The sequence below is a fragment of the Nakaseomyces bracarensis genome (assembly GCF_045282275.1).
Source record: "Nakaseomyces bracarensis strain CBM3 chromosome Unknown Scaff10_0, whole genome shotgun sequence".
In the NCBI taxonomy this organism is placed as follows: Eukaryota; Fungi; Ascomycota; class Saccharomycetes; order Saccharomycetales; family Saccharomycetaceae; genus Nakaseomyces; species Nakaseomyces bracarensis.
In genome coordinates this window covers 768,732-788,585 of record NW_027263956.1, presented here as the reverse complement: position 1 = coordinate 788,585, position 19,854 = coordinate 768,732, and the positions used below count along the sequence as shown (strand labels likewise).

Sequence of the window (19,854 nt, the reverse complement as noted above, 5' to 3'; positions counted from 1 at the left end):
AGTTTGGGCATAGTACACTATTCTCAATCATCAATGTGTAAAATACCTTTATACAAATATATATTTATGTATGTTCATTATTTATTATTACAATTTAAGGGTTTTTCCTCCTCGTTGGAGACCCTTTCAGGCGGGCTTCAGAAGGGGGCAGTTGTGGTATATCTATAAAATTAAGCCTAGATATTCCAGATTCTAAACTTTCTGTTTCAGTTTTAGCATCACTTATGAAGGAGTTGTTTTGCTGCACTCTTTTTCTTAGAACAGATTCAAGTACAGATGACCCTTTGATGGGGCTTGCAACTAGTTTTGCTCTTCTAATAACATTTCGAGATGTTGGTGAATTTTTGACTTGATTATTCTCAGATATGTTCTTCTCATTTTTCGCCGGCGTCTTATACATTTCAGAGTTAGTTCTCAATTTTGGATTGCTCTCTCTTTTCTCTTTCCATGCTTGAAGACAACCGCGTAATAGAGCTCGTGACCAACGTAGTTGGATTTTTTGTACCATGGTGTCATCAAATTTGATTTTATTATACCATAGACTGAAAAGCTCCTGCTTACCTCGTGCTGTGAAGCCATTTGAAGTATCCAAGTATAATCTCTCTAAATTTGCTATTTTCAATCTCTTTCTTTTCCAAAGGGAGAAAATCTTCTTCATTCGAGAAGTGTTTAAACTTTGTGCGCAAACTCTTCCTTGTTCTTTCAGAGAGTCAACTTTGTCGGCTATAGCAAGGTAACACTTCAACTGTAAGGATCTTGCATAAGTTTTATCAGCCTCCGCGGAATACATTGCAAAAAGAAATACTCTAAAGTACTTTTCCATTAAATGTTGTGCGTGAAGTACGTTAAATTCTTCCTCAATAATCTCTAACTTCATATCTTTTCTTTTCTCTATAGCTTTCTTCCATAAATTAAAAGATTGTTTCATCTGTATCTTAGAAAGCTTTTTGTTAAGTTCTTTTTGCAGTAGAAGTTCAAGTGATTTATTAGAGTGAGCTTTATCAATCAGGATTTTGTAGTGTTTCAGCTTGACATATGAGTTGGCATTTTCTCTCATATTATTTATTTCGCCAAATTTATTAAGAAATCGTTCCCAGCTCCTTGACACTAGCCATGTTTGGCGCATTTTATAGGCCTTGTCGTTATCCATTGCATTCCTATCTGTTTTTGCCTTCCAGTTCAATATATATCTTTGAAAGCATTTCCGTAATGCAAACTCGCGTTCTCTAGATTTTAGTAAAGATAGTGAATGCCATTTTAGTAGATAATCGTCAAGAAGTCTTTTGTTTCTTTCATATATTGTTTTTTTCTCCTTTGTTTTTAGTCGCCATACCTGTAAGTAACGATTACCTCCCTGACTCCTCAAGAGAGATGCATCGATTATTTTCAATTTCATTTGCTTTATCCATTTCTGAAATACATTATGCACTAGTCGACTTTCAGAATCTATCTGATATTGGTATAACTTTAACCTTTCTTCGTATCTCGTGGACCAAACCTTAGCGAAATATGATTTTAATAAATTCATTCTGTCATGGCTTACAGCTTTATCCATTAGCAGTTGGTTTTTATAGTTAGTGACCATGAACTCTAGTGCTTTGCGCTTCGCATATGTCAGCTCTCTTTGCTCTAACTCTATTTCGTATTGTTTCCGGTAATCGTACCTTTGTGCAAGTTGTCTTAGCCCCCTACGAAGCAAAAACTCGTCCCTTGATCTATTACTGATTGTATAAGCCGTTTTAATTTTTCTTAGTTTCTTCTTCATGAAACTGAAGTGTAATTCTAGCAAGTGTTTGTTTCTTAATGAAAAACTATTTTCTCTTGTTCTTATCTTCCATATTTTGAGAGCAGTTGACGCAAGTAATTTATCCTGCCCAACTTTGAATTTCTGTTCACATTCAAGTAAACTTCTATAACTCTTATGAAACCTTTTCAAAGCTTTATCCGTAAAGTAATCATCAGCTAGTTTTTGTCTCTTTTCGTTAACTTCTTTTTTCTCCATCCATCTATCATATCCCAGTATCTTGATTCTTATACCATTAAACCTATTAGCCTTCTCAGCCCAGACCTCTGCTTTCTTATTGTATGATGAACGCCATAACGAGAGGTAGTTTGATTCCAAATACCTATTACTGGTGGACAGTAAATGATTTTCTCTGGTTATCAGCTTTAGTATAAGCAACAGATGTTTGAAAGTGCCTAGCTCTATCAACTTATCACGACGATACTCAAACAGTGCCATGGCGATATAGGTATTTGCAGGCTTTACAAGAAACCAGGTCAGGATATCCTCCATACTCTTCGATAACACCAGACTGCGACCGAGCTCATTTTGTACGCACAATAGGTACTCATCCGCCAGCGGATCCAGCTCGTTCTCCATCAGAATGCGAATGTAGCCCGCAAACACCTTCAAAAAGCTGGGAGATAGTTCATTGACCTCTAGGAAATCCCTCACTCGTTCAAACAGCGGCTCCAGTATACTCATCACAGTGGAGAGATCACGTGTATGTGTTTCACGTGATCTAGACGTTATATCTTCGGGAGATCGCACTACTTCCAAGTATGGAGATGTGCTCACGTGTACTTTATCCATCAGCTCCGGCACCGCGCCATTGATCAACGATTGTGTGGCAGCATCAAAGTCTCCGTTCAGTAGCATCTCAGTAGACGGAGAATCCATCATTATAGTGTGCTTCTCTCTCTCTCTCTCTCTCTTGCTCTCTCTCTTTCTCTCACTATCTATCTATCTCTAATCTTTCCAGATATTTCAAGAATGAACTTGTTTTGGCTATAGTTAATGGTATTAATATGTGTTATTGTTATGTGTTGATATGTGAGCATGTGACACAACACGTCGACTTTTCTTCGCTTCAGTGGGTTCCCCTACAAATAAGCCCATGCGCGAAGGGGGGATTTTCATTTACTGCGGGTGTTTCTGTGAAGGATGTGGTGAAAAAAAAAATTGCTGGGTTTTTTTCCTGTGAAGGTTGGATTCTTGGATTTTTGGTCAATTTGAGCTTTGAGAGAGAGGCCAAAGGGAAATGAACAACATTAACTTATCTTAAATCTTGATTGTATAGTCAATTGATTGTATAAAGAGGTTTTTAAAACCAAGATAAGTAGAGAAAGACATTCTTGGCAAGGTATAGAAGGGGAACAAAAGGTTTGTGAAAAAAATAGTAAGACTGATAAAAAGAGAAAACCTACAGGAATAGGATTTACGTTTTCTTCAATACCAAAAACTAGAAAGCATAAGAATAAAAAATAATAATAATAAAGATCTATATAAACAATGGTTGCATTGAAAGTGTGGGCATGGTTTTTTCTATGTATAGTTGGCCACGTTCTAGGTAATGAAGTAGCCGAGGAAGCTGTTTCTGTTGCTTCTGAGGTAATTGAGAGTGTGTCTGAGATTATTGATGCTGATAGAAATGTTGAGACTTCGATTCAGTCTGAAGTTGCTAGTACAGTTGCTGCTGCACCTGAGGAGAGAAATGATAATTTGAAGCATAAGAAGAATCCTGTTGACTGGGTCAACATCAAGTACCAAAGGATTATCGATCTAAGTGGTGTTGGTATCACTGAGGAAGTCCGTGTTGTTGCTAAGAACATTGGTGAGAAGGCTACTGATGAATATCATGTCTTGTTACCATTCAATATCTTCAGCAAGATGTCTGCTTTCTCTGCTGCCATGGGTGATGCTGAGACTGATGGTTCTGGTTTTGTTAAATTTAGAGCTTTGTCCGCTACTTTGAAGCAATTGAACAATATGGAAGTTGGTTTTGGTTTCTTGACTTTGCCAAAGGTAGTCGAAGTTGGTGAAACTATTGAATTGAGAATTATCTACAAGTACAACGAGTGTGGTGTTCCTTCTCCAGAGAAGATTGGTATGAATGACCCACAATACTTGAAGTATGAATTCTACAGATTACCTTTCAGTTTCTACAACACCGAATCTGCTGTCTTGCTAGTAGGCGGTTCTGATGACATCCAAGAGTTGAATGTCAAGAATGTTGAAGAACAATATCAAGGACAGTTGGCCGAGAAGGCCATGCAGTTTGGTGAATTCACTGATATCCCACGTTTGACAATCGAAAAACCAGTTACTATTCGTTATTTGCATGACAAGGCCTTGAATGAAGTCGTCTACTTAAAGAGAGATTTGTGGATTTCCCACTGGGCTGGTACCTTAGAATTCTCAGAGTACTACGAATATCAAAATAAGGGTGCTGGTCTAATTGACAACTACTCCCGTAAGGAAATCATGAAGAACCCACAATTGACACAAAAGGCTACTGTCCGTGCTGTCATTGAACACAAGCTTCCAGAAGGTTCCACTGATCAATACACAGTAGACAAGGTTGGTAAGATTAACACTGCCCAAATGAACGAAGGTCTTTACTACATTAAGCCAAGGTTCCCTATTTATGGTGGCTGGGCTTACAACTACACTATCGGTTGGACCAATGTGTTGAAGGACTTCTTGCGTGTGAATGAATCTGATTCTGAGTCTTTCATCTTGGCAGCCCCAATTCTAAATGGCCCAATGGATACTGCTTACGACTTAGTTGAGTATTCCGTGTATTTACCAGAAGGAGCTGAATTTGTTGAAGCCAAGAGTCCTCTACCATTCATGTCTTTGGATGTTAGCAATGAAAACTCTTACTTTGATTTGCAAAAGGGGCACGTCAAGGTTACATTCACCTTCAGAAATATTGTCAACGAAGTAGCCGACAGTCAGATCTTGGTTACCTACAACTATTCTAAGGAAGCATTGTACTCAAAGTTCTTGAGAATCTCCTTTTACATTTTTGTCGCTCTAATGAGTTTCTTCTTCTTAAACGCTATCAACCTAAGAGTTACAAAAAAATAGAGCCTGTATTGTAATTATCTCTGACACTAATTAGATAGTATAAATAAAATCATTATGTATTAAATATATCTGTACATTTTATTATTTCTATTTGATATTTAGAATTTCAATAAGTTACTTATATTTCCTGTAAAATCGATAAATGTTATTTGAAACGAGATTGTTAAAGCTGTATACAATTCTTTGCACAAAAATAAGAAGCAATCTCGTACAAAACATTAAATGCTTCTACCGCTAAAATCAACAAAGATATCATCGAACTATCGTATTGATTTTGTGATTATATCCGTATGTTATTTAACTGATAATTACTACCTTTTTTAAATAAAACATTCTTTTAAGTAGTATAATAAAAAATGGTTATGATCTATATTTTCAAGACGAATCAAATCATGTCCAGAAAATCTGTAAAGTCAAGATGATCATTAGTCATATTAATACTTCTGTAATTGAATCCCAAAATCAGTATATATATTTTGAGTCCAGATCATGGAATATAACCTCAAATTTAGTGCTGACATTTCTGAAAACTGCGAGGGCAGGATCGGCTCATAAAGATGCAGACATAACCGTTAATTCATTTGTTTTAGGGATTGGTGTGTCAGCTGCATATTTTCTATTCCAGTTATTTGTTTTTTCACTGCTCCGAAGGATACTAGGTAACATTTACCAGGCTAGAAATATACTTAAAATCCGACACACTGAAAGCAAGTGCAATGAGTTTTCTAATAGACGTATAATTAGTAGATTTAAAGCATATATTCCTGAATTGTTTACAGAGGACTCTGATTGCTACGAAAATACCGTAGGTTTAGATGGTATACTATTTTTGAGATTCCTTCGTTTACTTGTCTATTTTTTTTCCACCGTTGGCCTAATAAATGTTCCAATTTTAATTCCAGCCCATTACTACTCTGGAGAGTTTGAAGCAATAGTACCTAGACCAGAGAATGGCGTATTCAAAAAGAAAATGATAACTAGAATTGATATGATTAATATGTCCAATATCTCAGCGGAAAAATCAGACATATTAATAGTCCATTTTGTTTTGTCTATTTTTTTAGTTGTTTGGTTTCATATCATTTTAATAACAGAGTTCAACTCTATACATGTGAGAATAAATAGGGCAAATATAACAGGGAAATATCAAAGAACTGTATTTTTTGATAATGTTCCAACAAAATCTATCCAAAGTAATAGGAATATTTTTAATCATTTCAATTCTATTCATGAGCATTGTATTATGAAAATCGAGAGGATACCAACCAACATCAACAAGTTACAAAAACTGCATAAAAATCTCGAGTACGATGCCAAGAAAATTGAAACTGCGATATTAAAAATTATTTTAGAGAAATTCTTCAAAGTTGGTTATAAATTATTCGACAATAAAAGTCCTAAGCATGAGATAAATCCCACAACCTTAATGGTTTTATCTTACCATCAAATGGTTCAATATCTCTTATTTAAACTAAGAAGTCCCGAAAGGTTTCTCCCATGGACTTTCAATGTAGAAAGAAGATTATTCAATGTTCATCACTGGAGGGTGGTAATATTTGTGCTTACTGTTAGGAAGCAGTCAATTCTGAAGAAACATTATACTAACTTGGCTTTATCAGTTAAGAAGTATCACACAAATTTAAAGCTATGGATTAATAATGTTCAAAAAACAAATTATCATGCAAGGACTGCAAAAATTATAGATTCCAAGCAATATATGAAAAAGGTCTTTATCACATTCAATTCTCCTATTTATGCTCATTGGATTGCTGAGCAGATAAAAAATAGCGCAGCTAAAGAATGGAATAATCCAATTATTGGACCTAATCCAAGAGATCTGATATGGTTCAATTTGAAACAGAGATCTGCATCTCTAATGTTAATTCGTCGACTAGTAGCCTGTATTTTAAGTATATTAATAATACTGGGTTGGGTACTTCCAGTGGCATTTGTTGGTTTAGTTACACAGATACCGTATCTAACAAATTTAATACCATACTCTGATCATATTTATGTAAATTCAAGGCTTGTTCGTGAAATTACAAAGGCAATTTTCCCCTTAGTTACCTTGATATTTCTAACAGAGTTTGTGCCTTACATTTTCCGGCTGGTCAGCTATTTAAAGGGTTGTCGTACAGGATCTGAAATAGAAGAGGACATTCAACGTTGGTTCTTTATATTTCTACTCGTACACATATTCTTAGTTGTTACAATAACATCAGGGATAACATTACTATTTGAAAAGGTTATGGTGAATCCTGTGAGTATCCCAGCTATTCTAGCGCATGATTTACCACAAAGTTCAAACTTTTTCTGCTCATTTGTATTATTGAGAGGATTTGCATATGCAGGAGGAAATTTCATTCGCATCAAAGAGTTGATTTACGAGGTATTATTTTACAGACCAAGGATTCAATCACCACATGAAAAAATGGAAAGACTAATGGATAATATATCCTTTCAATGGGGTTCAATATATCCGTTATTCACAGTTCTTGGATGTATTGTGATAATTTATAGTATTATATCACCTCTAATTTTGCCCCTTTGTATTATTTCGTTCCTGCTAGTTTACTATTCCTTCAAGTATTTATTCAAATACCATTGTACTGCCGAAAACATCTCAGAAACAAATGGTAAATTATATCCACAAGCCCTATCACAACTGTATGCCGGAATATACTGCATGGAGTTTTGCCTTATTGGTCTATTTGCCCTGTTTAACAAATATAAATTAAGTTCAGCAATGATATTCATCAGCATAATAACAATTATGGCTCATGTAGAAATCTCGAATAAATACATGAAAAAGATACAATATATTAATCTTGGCACTAAGAAGCCTATAAGAGACAATGGAACCCCTATTTCGGCCAATGAGGAAACTACATGTTTCATTTTGCCACCTATTACTGATAAAATTTGGGTCCCTACCGACCCATTAAATATAGTTGAGACAGAAAAATGTTATCTGCAGAGTAGCCTATGCTTAAAATGTGATTTTGATAGAGCCTATGTAACCAAGTTTGGAAATATTTGTATGAATCCAACATACTAATTTTCAGACCAACACTGAAACGACACTGTTACGGAAACTTCGTTCACGATTTTTTTGACCTTTCTATAAATAGTTTAGTTTTTGTTATATAGGTTTTACCATGACGACCACAAAGAAAATAAAAATTTAACTAAAATGATAAAATGAAAAGGCCCGCTTTTTATTGTCCATGTATAGAACTAGTTATAGATTCATCATCCGTACTTATGACAACTTCCTCTCTCGTATTCTGACTTCTAGGCCACATACTTGGCAATTTTACGAATTGGAATCTTGGCTCAACACATCTTTCTGCAAACCATTTTTTTATGGTATATTCTATGACATTGCTAATTTTTGGAATATTTTCTAGCTTTGATCTAGCACCAATAAGGGATTTTATGTCAAAATCAATTTTATAATCAGGAGCAAAAGAAAATACTAAAAAGTAGGCATTTTTATCATGCTCTTCAGCTGATTTCTCATCTGAAGAGATAGCAAATTCTTCTGCTGTTATCAATGACACTGTTAAACAAGCTTGAAATCTAACCATAGAGACTGCCAATTCAATTGGGAGTGCTGCTGTTCTTGGTTTAGGATAATTTAGTAGCAATCTGGTACTGATCCCTAGAGTAATTTTGTCATTGAGGTCGATATCTATTTTAGCCTCTAATTTACGATTACTAGAATTTGGTACGTATTGAATTCTGCAATTCGAAAAAATTGGAAAATCCTCACCAATATCAATCTCAGTTATGCTTATATTATCTAAATAGTCAGGGATATCTTCCGATTTCTTTTTTAAAAAACCATCTAAGGACTTAAGGATATTATCCTTTTGCCATGCCTCCTCTCTGAACTGTTGTATCATCTGTGCAATTAAGACATTGAACCAGTCTAAAGATTCTGGAGCATGGGTATCCACATTATAGTATGTCTTCTCTAGAATGGAATCCAATTGCTCAGAGCCCTCTATTATATCACTATTCCTATCATGTACCACTGAGCTGGCTCTCCTCTCCTTAGACAACAGTGTCTCTAACTTGGAATTTCTTCTCTTTGAGACTTTGGCAGGTAATGGATTCTCCATCTTATGCGAAGCATCAGTAAATATGAAAAACTTCACAAAAAAGACTAAAAATAGAACTACACTTATTTGTCCGATAATGAGTCCCTGCGAAAATGACCAATTTATTATAGTGGGCTTGGCTACACTCGCAATTGGAGCACCAACACCACGAGGAATCTCTAACAATTGTTTCTCAAGCGCACTACGGAGCAGATCAGAGGTCAATGCCAATGTTTCATCAACCATGGCATCATGCTCAGAACTATTATACATCTGATTATTCCCATATCTCCCATTTTGCAAATGCTCCATCAATATCTCATCCAATTGTAATGGTAGCGTATTCTTAATATATTCATCAAGTGATATTAGCGTCTCATTAGAAGTCATTTTTACAATTCTTACTCTTATACTAGTACAATGCTATTGTCTTTGACTCAAACAACTTTTTCCCCCTCTCGCTTTCCAGTTTGTTTTGATTGATATAAGAAATTTTAGTCTTATCAATTCACAAGGATACCACCTCTAAACACTTTACCGTTGTCCTAGTTCTTATGAAGACTGCTAGTTCTTCACAATAATCTGATTCCCCTTCACACAACCCAATTTTTTTCTTTCTTGTGCTCGCGATGAGCTCACAATTTTTTTTCACCAATCCCCTTCCTATGAAAAATCGAATTAGAAAGTCAAAAGGCTCAATAACATGATCAATACCACCTAGACTAAAAACCATAACGGAGTATCAGATAAAGAGAAATACTCTCCTTGAGGCATACTAATCCCAACTCACTCCCGGTGGAGGCCTATGCATTTGATAGAACAAGAACAATCAGAAATTTAAATTCTAAACAGTACGATATAGAATAAGGTGACTATGGGAGAGCATCAATTGGAAAACAAACAAGAGGAGGAGTTGATAAATAGGCATAAAGAGGATATGCTAAGTGTTGAGGAATCCAGGAAGAATTTCGATATTCTAAAGCTTGAATCTAATGATCGTACATCCACGGAGTTTCAAAGAGCTTTCAGTCAATTCGTGGAAAAGTGTGAAGACAAGGTTTTATATGAGGAGATTATCCCCACTGAAGTGTTTTGGGTTATCCTGAAGGAGACGTCAGCTGGAATGCCACCGGAACTTTTGGGATCTATGCTCAACCATGTCTTTAATCTTTTTTTGAGTCAGGATAACGAGAATAGATCAGGATTTACCACTTTGTGTGACAACATGGAAAACAATCATAATATCATGGAATCAATACTAATAAATCTTACTCTGCATTCATTACATGTAAGTTTAGTGGCTGATACGTTGAAATGCATATCTTCCTTCCTAAAGTGCTCTATGCTATTGGCCAAGTATAACCTAGAAAAGGCAGTAAGGATACTGCCAGCTATCTGTTTTTTACTTCTGGAGTACAATTTTCCTACTATTGTTACGCTTTTATTAGCTGTTGATGATTTACGTCCATTAATCATTAGTGAATATCTTCCAGTAAAGATGGAATTAGCCAAGTTTCTCTCAGAGAATAATATGGAAAACAGCTCCCCAGAACTACGAGAGAGGTTTCACAATGCAACAAGAAATACTAATGTGTTCTTTAGAAGTTATGAGTTAGAGTTTGGTGAGCTCACGAATACAATGGAGGAGATTGACACTTTATCCATTTTACAAATATATGATACACTTTCGTTTTTAGAGAGTTCAAATACAGAATTCATAAAAAACTTCACAGAACAGCTTTTGTTCAAGAGCAGTCCGTTTCCATTCTTTCAATTTATCTACAAAGTTTCTATAGAGGTACAAAAATTCTTTACCAAGTTTAATTCTGACATGGATTCTAGGATATGCTTAGCAAGCCATATTTTAAACAGAGAAACTTTACTCGAGGCGTTAATGTGTTGTTTACTACGACTATGGTCTGAATCTCAGGCTAAAACAGAAGGTGATAAAAACTCAGTACTTCAATTAGTACCTATATTGTTAGAGAAGGTTTATGAATCTACTAAAGGCACAAAAATAAAACGGTCGGAATCACTATTTGAGATCGGTATTGATCTTTTAGAGAGCGTCGATCATGCTACTGCAAGGATGTGGCAACTTGAGATGATAAGAGGATTACACTATGAACAGTGGTCTGATCAAATTTCGGATTTCGAAGACATGCTAACGAAACAGGTTAACGATTACGTAAGACATCAAAGATTACTACAATTACAGAAGGGTACCTGGGTTTATGCTGAAAATCCGTTAGATGAAGAAAATGAGCACCCAAGTGTTTATTACATAGTCGTCTCTGACAACCATTCTAATCTATTAGCACGTAAGTTCAGTCAAAAACTCGATGAAACACCTTATGTAGAAGACAACCTAATCTGGCTGAAGTCAGAATCAGGTTCTTACCCTAACCATGATAACACCATCGTTATTCCCTTGAAAACCATAGATTACTTTGCTAGCAAAGAATTGAGGGTTGATAATGGTGCTCCAGAGTTCCCTCAGATGGTCAATATCAGCAAGAAGAATATATATACTGAGGTTAAACTCTTGGACAAAAATCATAAGAAGCTGCTTAGGATATTTTTGGATACCAAGGAGGCTTCATACATTTGGCTTGACGGGCTGATGCTAATTTCTAAATCAAAAAGCAGAAGTCACTTAGGCGTATCCAAAGACACAAATAACCAAATCCAAACACTGATTAAACTCAGAAGAGATGTCCAACTCATCAATCTGCCGTTTCGTCAGGAAATAGATGATAATAATTCGGAAACTATAGACGAGGAGAAGTACTACGATTTGGACACATTGAAATCCCTGCCGAACTCTTTCTACTTTGAGTAGATAGCCTACACAATACTTGCACAAATATATTTATATATATATATTTAATAGTTAATGAATTACTTTCGCTCGAATGAGAAGTTGCATCAGTCTACGTTGTTTCTTAGAATGTGTATTCCGTAGAAAATTATACAATTTCTCATAAGCCGCTATATAAACAATAAAACTCAGACAGACATGAAGAAGCATAATGAGGTTACTGTAAGCAAAACAAAATTAAAAACACCATTTAAAGGTTAAGTTCATCCATGAAATAGGAGAACTATAGGAATAAAAGATGACCCTTTGCTAAAAGAAGAACCATCCACAGTTTTCATCCCAAAAATGAAAGGAACGAATAATTAAAAGGATGACCAAAAACACCTTTGTAAGCTGGTATACCAAAAAATTATTGGTATAAATAGGACTGTGAGAACTCTCTTTGACGATAAATATTTGTTACTTCTCTAACAATTGTTATTTCTTATATATGCTATATATATTTAGTCTCTTTTATAGTTTACTTCACTCCAAAAGAACAATAAACAAAACTTACAAGAAAGTATTAGTTATGAAACTTGTCTATTTTTTATTATTCCCATTGACAGTGTTCTCAATGCTGGTCGATGTTTTTGATGTGCAAGAGACCACACCATTTGATTTCAACAAGTTCGAAATATTGTCGAACCGTTTAGCAATTGAAAACAACAATACAGAGGCCGCAAGACTCTCTCTACTAACAGGTTTATTTGATAAGAATGTCCTCTCCATAGTAACTTTGACCAATTTGTCAACCTCTGTCACAGACACCTTACAGAAGAATTTGGCTTTGTTTCATTTGACACATAAGCACAACATCTCGATGAATTCTGTCAGGATTGAGGCTTCGCTAATGGAAAAAATGGAGGAAGAACATATCATCAGAAATGCTCATGCTGTTGACACCTTAGTGCAAGAGATGAAGAGCACAAGTAATATCTTCCAAAAGGGTGTTATCGGACTCACCAACATGCTCTGTTACAACTACTTAAAGTACTACCAGTGGAAGCTTGGTAATATAAGACTACAGAATAGTATCATGGGATCACCTGATACTGAAGCACAAGAAATCCAAGAGCTGTACACTGTGTATATGAAGGTTGACACTATGACTCTTTATGTGCGCACAATGCTAGAACGTCTGCAGAGCACGGGTATCAGCAAATTCATGGACGTTGTCGTCATACCACTGGAGGGCTACGACTGCACCATCCGCCAAGTGGTTGACTGCTACAAGAAACGCCGCCACAACGAGGTCTGCAAGGCCAAGGAGACCAAGTGTTTGGACTCCCTCATGGAGATATCGTTTATGGGTGTCCTGTTCCCGATCCCAGTTGTCGTACTATACAACGCCTGTTTCACAGTGGGTGGTATCCTCTGCGCCATCGGTGTCTACACATTCCTAGTGCTGCTCACACAGCTCACGATCAACCAGTTCCTGTTCTTACTCCTACAGCAAATCAAGAAGGACTGTTTGAAATGGCTACTAAAAGAGTAGTGTATCTATCTACGTAGTTATAAGATTACCCCAATATATATCATTGTCTTAAATTTACCATTGTCTCATTGCCATTGTCTTATTGTCCTATTTACAATCCCAATATCTCATCCATGGTGGGCCTTTATTACGTTAGCCTTAATAATTTGATAGGCCCACTTAGGTGTTAGGTGCGACTAATCCCCACATACGATCATTTCTAAGCACAAAAAATGTAGTATATATATAAGAGAGAGAGAGTTTTTTTTGGGTTAAGGGGGTTGGAATAACTTTACATTCTTTGATCTATAACCAACAACATATAATATATAAATGTCTGAACCTCAGAAAGAAGATAAACCTAAACCATGCTGTGTATGTTTGCCAGAAAAGGAGGCGCGTGATCAGTGCCTCCTATTTGACGGCGAGGACTCTGCGAAATGCCAGGAACTCATTGCCAAGTACAAGAGTTGCATGAAGACGTATGGCTTCAACATTTAATAAATAGAAACCTATCTCTGTAAATAAGGTAAATAACAAATAATATATCAAATAAAAAAAAACCGGAATTGTGTCTATCTTTTGGGACCCTTTTGATAAACCGGGGGTTTTGAAAGGTTTTTGATTGTCTCTCTCGAGGGACGACGTAGGAATTTTTTTTTTTAAATGAAAAACAACAATTTCAAAAATTTTATTTCAATACAATCTTTGATAAAGAGAGTTTTACAATCCTAAATTATAATAAATAACTATTAAATCTTTGAATTACAACAAGGCGTTGTGAAAGGGAATAATACTAACGTCTATTTATACACAAATCAGAAATAAGATTTGCTCTTTTTTTTTTTTTAATTTTATTTTATTTTATTTTATTTTTTGATAAAAATATTGATATTAACAATATTTAAATTGAAGTTAGCCATAAGAAATCTTCATTATAAATTTAGAATTCGAGCTAAAATAAAATAAAATATCAAATACTTGCATATCAGGAAAAATTACGGGCTAAAAGTGGAAAATACTTATAGAAATTAAATTAGGATAATAAAAACAACCACACTAATACAACTACAAAACAAAATGGATTTAATATCATCCCTCTTTTGTTGTGTTGATGATAACACACAAAGATCTGACAGTACGAATATGCAGGTACAGCGGAATAATAAGGAAAGGACACATCCTCGGAGTACAGATGTTTATAGAGAACAGAATACAGATTCCTCTAGTAGTACTCCCAGGATACCGAATGAGAAATCTAAACAGAAACAACGTGTGAATAGTGCTTCAACACAAATGCATAATAATAATAATAATACCTATAATAATAATAACAACAACAACAGTAGTAATAATAATAGTAATAATAATCGTAATAATAATAATCGTAATAATAGTAATAACACTAATAGGAATACTGGTAGTAATGGGAATGGCCATAATGAGAAGAATAAAAATAAAACTAATGATAATCAATCTAATAGAAATACTAATTCTCATAGATCTAACTATGACTCTGCAAATGGAGGTAAAAAATCGAGGCAAAATAAAAATGTTATGTCTACTAACGGTATCGCAGAGTTGGATGACACTAAGAAGGAGGAAGATGAAGAAGAAATATCTCTTGATGATGAATTATCTAACGGTGGAAACAATAAGAACGAAATTTCAAAATTTAAGCACGGTAAGCGTACTGATAACACAGACACAAACAAATCGGATAGCATCAAACAAATAAAGGGCCACCAGGTGCCGGCTGAAGAACAAGAATTATCTGATCAGTTTGAAAATGGAACAAAGTTATCCAAACAGAATTCTCTTAGTTCCGAGAATAGTGACGAAAACTACGATTCTGTACCCACATATGACGACGAGGAGGAGATTGAAGAGGAATACATTGATCTGACGGTATTGCAACCGGGCCAATACCATGCACCAGGTTTTGATACTCTTCTTTCGCCTAAGACTAAAGAATTTAAGAACAAAAAATGTCTTGTTTTGGATCTAGATGAAACTTTGGTCCACTCTTCATTCAAATATCTACAAACAGCAGATTTTGTCCTACCAGTTGATATAGATAATCAGATCCACAATGTTTATGTTATCAAAAGACCAGGTGTGGATGAATTCTTGAAGAGAGTCGGAGAATTGTATGAGGTTGTTGTATTCACAGCAAGTGTGAATAGATATGGTGACCCATTACTGGATATACTGGATAAATCGTCATCTATTCATCATCGCCTCTTTAGAGATGCATGCTATACTTATGAAGGAAACTATATCAAAAATCTGTCTCAATTAGGGCGTCCACTGAATGAAACTATTATTCTAGATAACTCTCCACCATCCTACATTTTTCACCCACAGCACGCAATTCCAATATCTTCCTGGTTTTCAGACACACACGACAATGAGCTATTGGATATATTGCCTTTACTCGAAGATCTAGCAACACCTACACTAGCTGATATTGGCAAAGTCTTAGATGTAACTATATAAATTCTATAAAAAGAGGCATGTCATCACATGACAAGTTATTATTAAAAGAATTTAATTGTGAACTATTTTATAATATGCAGAAATAAAATTCGAATAAAGAATACTCAACATAGAGAATACATTATTATACAAAATACTGGGATTTAATCCAGTTTATAATCATAAATTATCCGGTAATTTATTTAAAAATATGTCAGTTTATTCATCTTCCTCCTCTGTTTTTCTTCTTGGTTTATTTTCATATTTAAAAACAGTACCAACAATTTGCTTCTTTCTTTCCGGAACAATGCTCTTATCCTTTTTAGTTCTTCTTTCATTGGCCTCTCTTCTTTTTATAGATTTAATCTCAATATTCTTAATTTCTTGAGCCTTCTTAATAACCTTAGGAACATGACGATGTCTACTGATTCTCTTAATTTCAGGCATGTACTTAAATCTTTCTTTAAGTTTTTCGTCATATTGTAGTTTATTAAGCTCTCTAGTGGACTTAACGTTAGATCTCTCCCATGCATTAGCACGCCATAGTCTCACGTTACCGTCATCAGACCCACTGACAATGTATTTAGAATCCATAGAAAATTTTGTCTGGAATACGTGTTGCATTCTTTTAGTATGGTATATTTCTCTGGAGTGACCTTTATTGATAGGGAAAATTCTTATGGTTTTATCATATGAACCAGTAACAACTTCGTTACCAGTTGGACTTATATCAACATCCATAACAGCACTAACATGATCCTTGAAAACGTTCAAAGAGCGACTCATATTTCTCATGTCATAGTAGTATGCATTATGATCTTCATTGGCAATGACGAAGTTGAAAGCTTCCATAGGATTCCAACAAATAGCGTTTGTTCTCATTGTTTGTACGACCTTTTGAGTTGGAGAGTTTGTTCTCAAATCATATAGGACAATAGAGTTATCACTTCCAGCACTAGCAAGTACATTAGAGTCGTTTTGATTGAACTTAACAGTATTGATGTTGTCAGCGCCCCAGGACAGATCTGATAATGGTTTAGACCTGTTAACATCCCAAAGATTAATTCTTGGACCACCAGTAACAAAGTTGGAGGTCGTTCTGTGATGGTCCAAACCCTGGAAAGCATGTTCACCGTAAAAAGTTTTCACCAAACCGCTTGACGTTATCTCATCATCCTTGACATTAGCATAATCCTCGTGCTCTACAGACCATAATTTAACTGTCTTATCGTCACTACTGGACAACAAAAAGTTCCTATTTCTACTAGCTGAAGAGTCGACAGTCATTCTAGGTGTAATAGATAAACCAGTAATCAAACCATAATGTGCTTTGAAAGTGGCCATTTGTTCCCTGGATGACATGTTCCAATATTTGACAACACCATCGGCAGAACCAGAAGCCAACTTGTTCAAGTCATTATAATGTTTAGCCACTACATAAACACCATCTTGGTGACCATGTCCCATCTGCCCAACAAATGGCTTAGCAAACATACGCTCCATCTTGGTTGCAGTTAGAGCTTTAGTATATTCTCTAGCTCTCTCAAATGGATGCAGTTCAGGATTCAAGTTCCTGGGCATCTGGGATTCTTGAGTGCTCTTTACGGGAACATAATCATCAGCACTTCTTTTTATCGTCTTAATCTTCATATTTGATAAACTATGACCTTTATAGTTGCTAATTTATTGTGGGAATAGGTTGTAATATAGACTAACTGTAACTCATTGTTTTATGCGATGAGCTAAAATTGTAATTAATTTTTCACTAATTTTTTTTCCAGCAAGGCGATGAGCTTGAAAATTTTAGACCAACACAGAAACTCACGTAGAGAGATATTTCATAGACCAGTTCTTGATTAAAGGTTAAATAGTTGATCTATATGAATATTGAACTTATTTAAATACATAAACACTATAAAGAATCCATATAATAAACGTCAAGGCATTTTATATGCTGATTTCTTTCTAGTCAAATAAGATCAAAAAGAAGTTCAAAAAAAAGGACACGATAAACAATTGGAAGAAAGGTTGAGGTAAAGCATTTCTAAACATTAGTACGATTATTCTAAATATTAGAATGATTGTAAAGTAATAAGTATTACAAAAAAAAAAAATAAAGGGACATAAAAATCATCAAACCAAATAAAATTAATATGAATAGTAATGACACCAGCATCTATAATTGGAAGTAACAAAAGGAATTTAATAAAAATGAATTAGGATGAAAATATAATAATTAAAATTGTCAATGGAAGGTAGGATGGGAAAATCGTAGATTTTTATTTTTATTGATTAAAAATATTATCAGTTTAGGATTGAAAAACAAAAACAAAAACAATTGTAGTCAGTATTACTCTTGTAAGAATTTTAGCATTGGTTTACCAACTCTCTCAATGACATCATGGGCCCATAAAACATCAAGATGAGAATATTCATCAATGTACCAGATTTTAAATATACTATGGTTTTCATGGTACACAAAATGGTTTATTAATCTTTCACCATCAACCAAACGGTCTTGTCTTGGGAACACCATCATAATATTAGTTCTATTTTCATCAAAGTCTATTTCCTTATTAAACCACGATTTATTATCTGGGAATAATTGATGCGAGCAGTTTTTAAAAGAGACCTTATTTGGATCTGGAGACAACCACCATTGCATCAATTTGACAGAGATATGAACGGGTGAAAATAAAAAATGTCTATCTCTTAGGGATTTATCCCAGAGAGAATCATTCCATTCAAACAGATAATTAAAGAAAATGTAACAGATGAAGGAGAAGAATTTTTGACCGATCATGAGATTTCTGGCAATCATCATAGTCTTTAGGAAGGATTTTCTTCCAAAGACCCATGGGTTATCGATATACTTAGCCATTAATCTGACGAATATCTTCTCATCAAGTAAAGGACCAGGGTATACAGCTGGGGCTAGCGCCACAAACTTTGAAATCTTAGAGGAGAAAGGGTATTCGTGATTGTGATTAATCAAAGCCATGAATCCTTGAGTGGTACCTTGAGAATGGGCAACAAGATGCAATTTTTTTGAACCAGATTGTTGCAACACAAAATCAATTAATGCGGATAGATCATATTTCACCATCTCAGTCATATCCCAGTCCCAAAAATCATCAATCTTTGTATTAGCAGCGGGATTGAACCCACATCTATTGTTACCTAACCAAACATCATAACCGTTCTCGTTCAAGTGGAAAGCCAAGGATTTCCGACCACTGGATGCAAACGAACCGCTACTTTGCAACAAACCGTGTAACATCAATATTGGTTCCCTATCAACACTTGTCTGGGCACTTGAAGCACCACTAGACCCGAATTTATGATCTCTATTTTTCAAATGCCACAAATCAATTATGTATCCATCCTTCGTAGTGACTTTAAACTCCTCGATGTCAATGTTATATTGATTATAGTAGTACTTCAGTTGCGGCACCAAGTTCAAGTCCTCAGCAAGGATAAGGTTGTCGAAGGGATTGTTCGTCATGTGGTCGAAATGTATAAAATCACTGTTTTCCTTCACATTAGTCGTCTTATCATCAATGTTGATAGGCGTGTTTGACACATTTTGCTCTACTATTTTAGCGTACGACGCAGGTCTGGTGTCCCTAGAATCCTCATGCGTATACCTGTTGATCCAATAAATAGCAATCAAGTGCTTAGCTAACGCAAGTACAGTTATAACAGTAAGAGCACTATGCAGAACCACTGCTGAAAATAAACGTCGATACAATTCCAACATTTTTTATTAATTTTATTAGATGATTATTATTCTGTTTTAGATAATTTTTCTAGCTTAGACACTGTTTTCAAATACTAGTCCTTATAATATGAATTTTATTATATACTTTTTGTGTATGTGTTGTATATATTTTTATGGCATTTGTTTATCTATCGGTGTTAAGTCTTTAACCTCGTTTAACCTCCGAGCGAAGTTTTTTTTTTCACTTTCGCCTTTGTGTCGAGACAGATTCCCATTGTTCATGCTTTCTTTCTTTTTTTTTTCGCTTTTCGATGCATATCGGCATTACCCGGAATA

The 19,854-nt window shown here is 35.1% G+C and overlaps 10 protein-coding genes across 10 annotated transcripts; 6 read left to right on the top strand and 4 right to left on the bottom strand.

The window, feature by feature from the left end:
- Positions 1-94: 94 nt before the first annotated feature.
- Positions 95-2,686, bottom strand: SFI1 (Sfi1p; the record flags this gene model as incomplete). Its single annotated transcript, XM_071053143.1, has 1 exon — positions 95-2,686. One exon carries the CDS (start codon positions 2,684-2,686, stop codon positions 95-97), a length of 2,592 nt encoding a protein of 863 aa, XP_070911393.1.
- A 609-nt stretch (positions 2,687-3,295) lies between these two features.
- Positions 3,296-4,876, top strand: OST1 (dolichyl-diphosphooligosaccharide--protein glycotransferase subunit OST1; the record flags this gene model as incomplete). The annotated part of the gene is made up of 1 exon (XM_071053142.1): positions 3,296-4,876. The coding sequence occupies one exon, from the start codon at positions 3,296-3,298 to the stop codon at positions 4,874-4,876; it is 1,581 nt and encodes a 526-aa protein (XP_070911392.1).
- Positions 4,877-5,294: 418 nt separating this feature from the next.
- On the top strand, positions 5,295-7,934 carry SPO75 (Spo75p; the record flags this gene model as incomplete). Its single annotated transcript, XM_071053141.1, has 1 exon — positions 5,295-7,934. One exon carries the CDS (start codon positions 5,295-5,297, stop codon positions 7,932-7,934), a length of 2,640 nt encoding a protein of 879 aa, XP_070911391.1.
- Positions 7,935-8,094: 160 nt separating this feature from the next.
- MMM1 (ERMES complex subunit MMM1) lies at positions 8,095-9,372 on the bottom strand (the record flags this gene model as incomplete). Its single annotated transcript, XM_071053140.1, has 1 exon — positions 8,095-9,372. One exon carries the CDS (start codon positions 9,370-9,372, stop codon positions 8,095-8,097), a length of 1,278 nt encoding a protein of 425 aa, XP_070911390.1.
- A 484-nt stretch (positions 9,373-9,856) lies between these two features.
- On the top strand, positions 9,857-11,824 carry LMO1 (Lmo1p; the record flags this gene model as incomplete). Its single annotated transcript, XM_071053139.1, has 1 exon — positions 9,857-11,824. One exon carries the CDS (start codon positions 9,857-9,859, stop codon positions 11,822-11,824), a length of 1,968 nt encoding a protein of 655 aa, XP_070911389.1.
- Positions 11,825-12,374: 550 nt separating this feature from the next.
- On the top strand, positions 12,375-13,340 carry RNJ42_02973 (uncharacterized protein; the record flags this gene model as incomplete). The annotated part of the gene is made up of 1 exon (XM_071053138.1): positions 12,375-13,340. The coding sequence occupies one exon, from the start codon at positions 12,375-12,377 to the stop codon at positions 13,338-13,340; it is 966 nt and encodes a 321-aa protein (XP_070911388.1).
- A 312-nt stretch (positions 13,341-13,652) lies between these two features.
- Positions 13,653-13,820, top strand: COX17 (copper metallochaperone COX17; the record flags this gene model as incomplete). The annotated part of the gene is made up of 1 exon (XM_071053137.1): positions 13,653-13,820. One exon carries the CDS (start codon positions 13,653-13,655, stop codon positions 13,818-13,820), a length of 168 nt encoding a protein of 55 aa, XP_070911387.1.
- A 579-nt stretch (positions 13,821-14,399) lies between these two features.
- Positions 14,400-15,818, top strand: PSR1 (phosphatase; the record flags this gene model as incomplete). Its single annotated transcript, XM_071053136.1, has 1 exon — positions 14,400-15,818. One exon carries the CDS (start codon positions 14,400-14,402, stop codon positions 15,816-15,818), a length of 1,419 nt encoding a protein of 472 aa, XP_070911386.1.
- A 198-nt stretch (positions 15,819-16,016) lies between these two features.
- On the bottom strand, positions 16,017-17,447 carry SOF1 (rRNA-processing protein SOF1; the record flags this gene model as incomplete). Its single annotated transcript, XM_071053135.1, has 1 exon — positions 16,017-17,447. One exon carries the CDS (start codon positions 17,445-17,447, stop codon positions 16,017-16,019), a length of 1,431 nt encoding a protein of 476 aa, XP_070911385.1.
- A 700-nt stretch (positions 17,448-18,147) lies between these two features.
- Positions 18,148-19,557, bottom strand: YEH1 (sterol esterase; the record flags this gene model as incomplete). Its single annotated transcript, XM_071053134.1, has 1 exon — positions 18,148-19,557. One exon carries the CDS (start codon positions 19,555-19,557, stop codon positions 18,148-18,150), a length of 1,410 nt encoding a protein of 469 aa, XP_070911384.1.
- Positions 19,558-19,854: the final 297 nt, after the last annotated feature.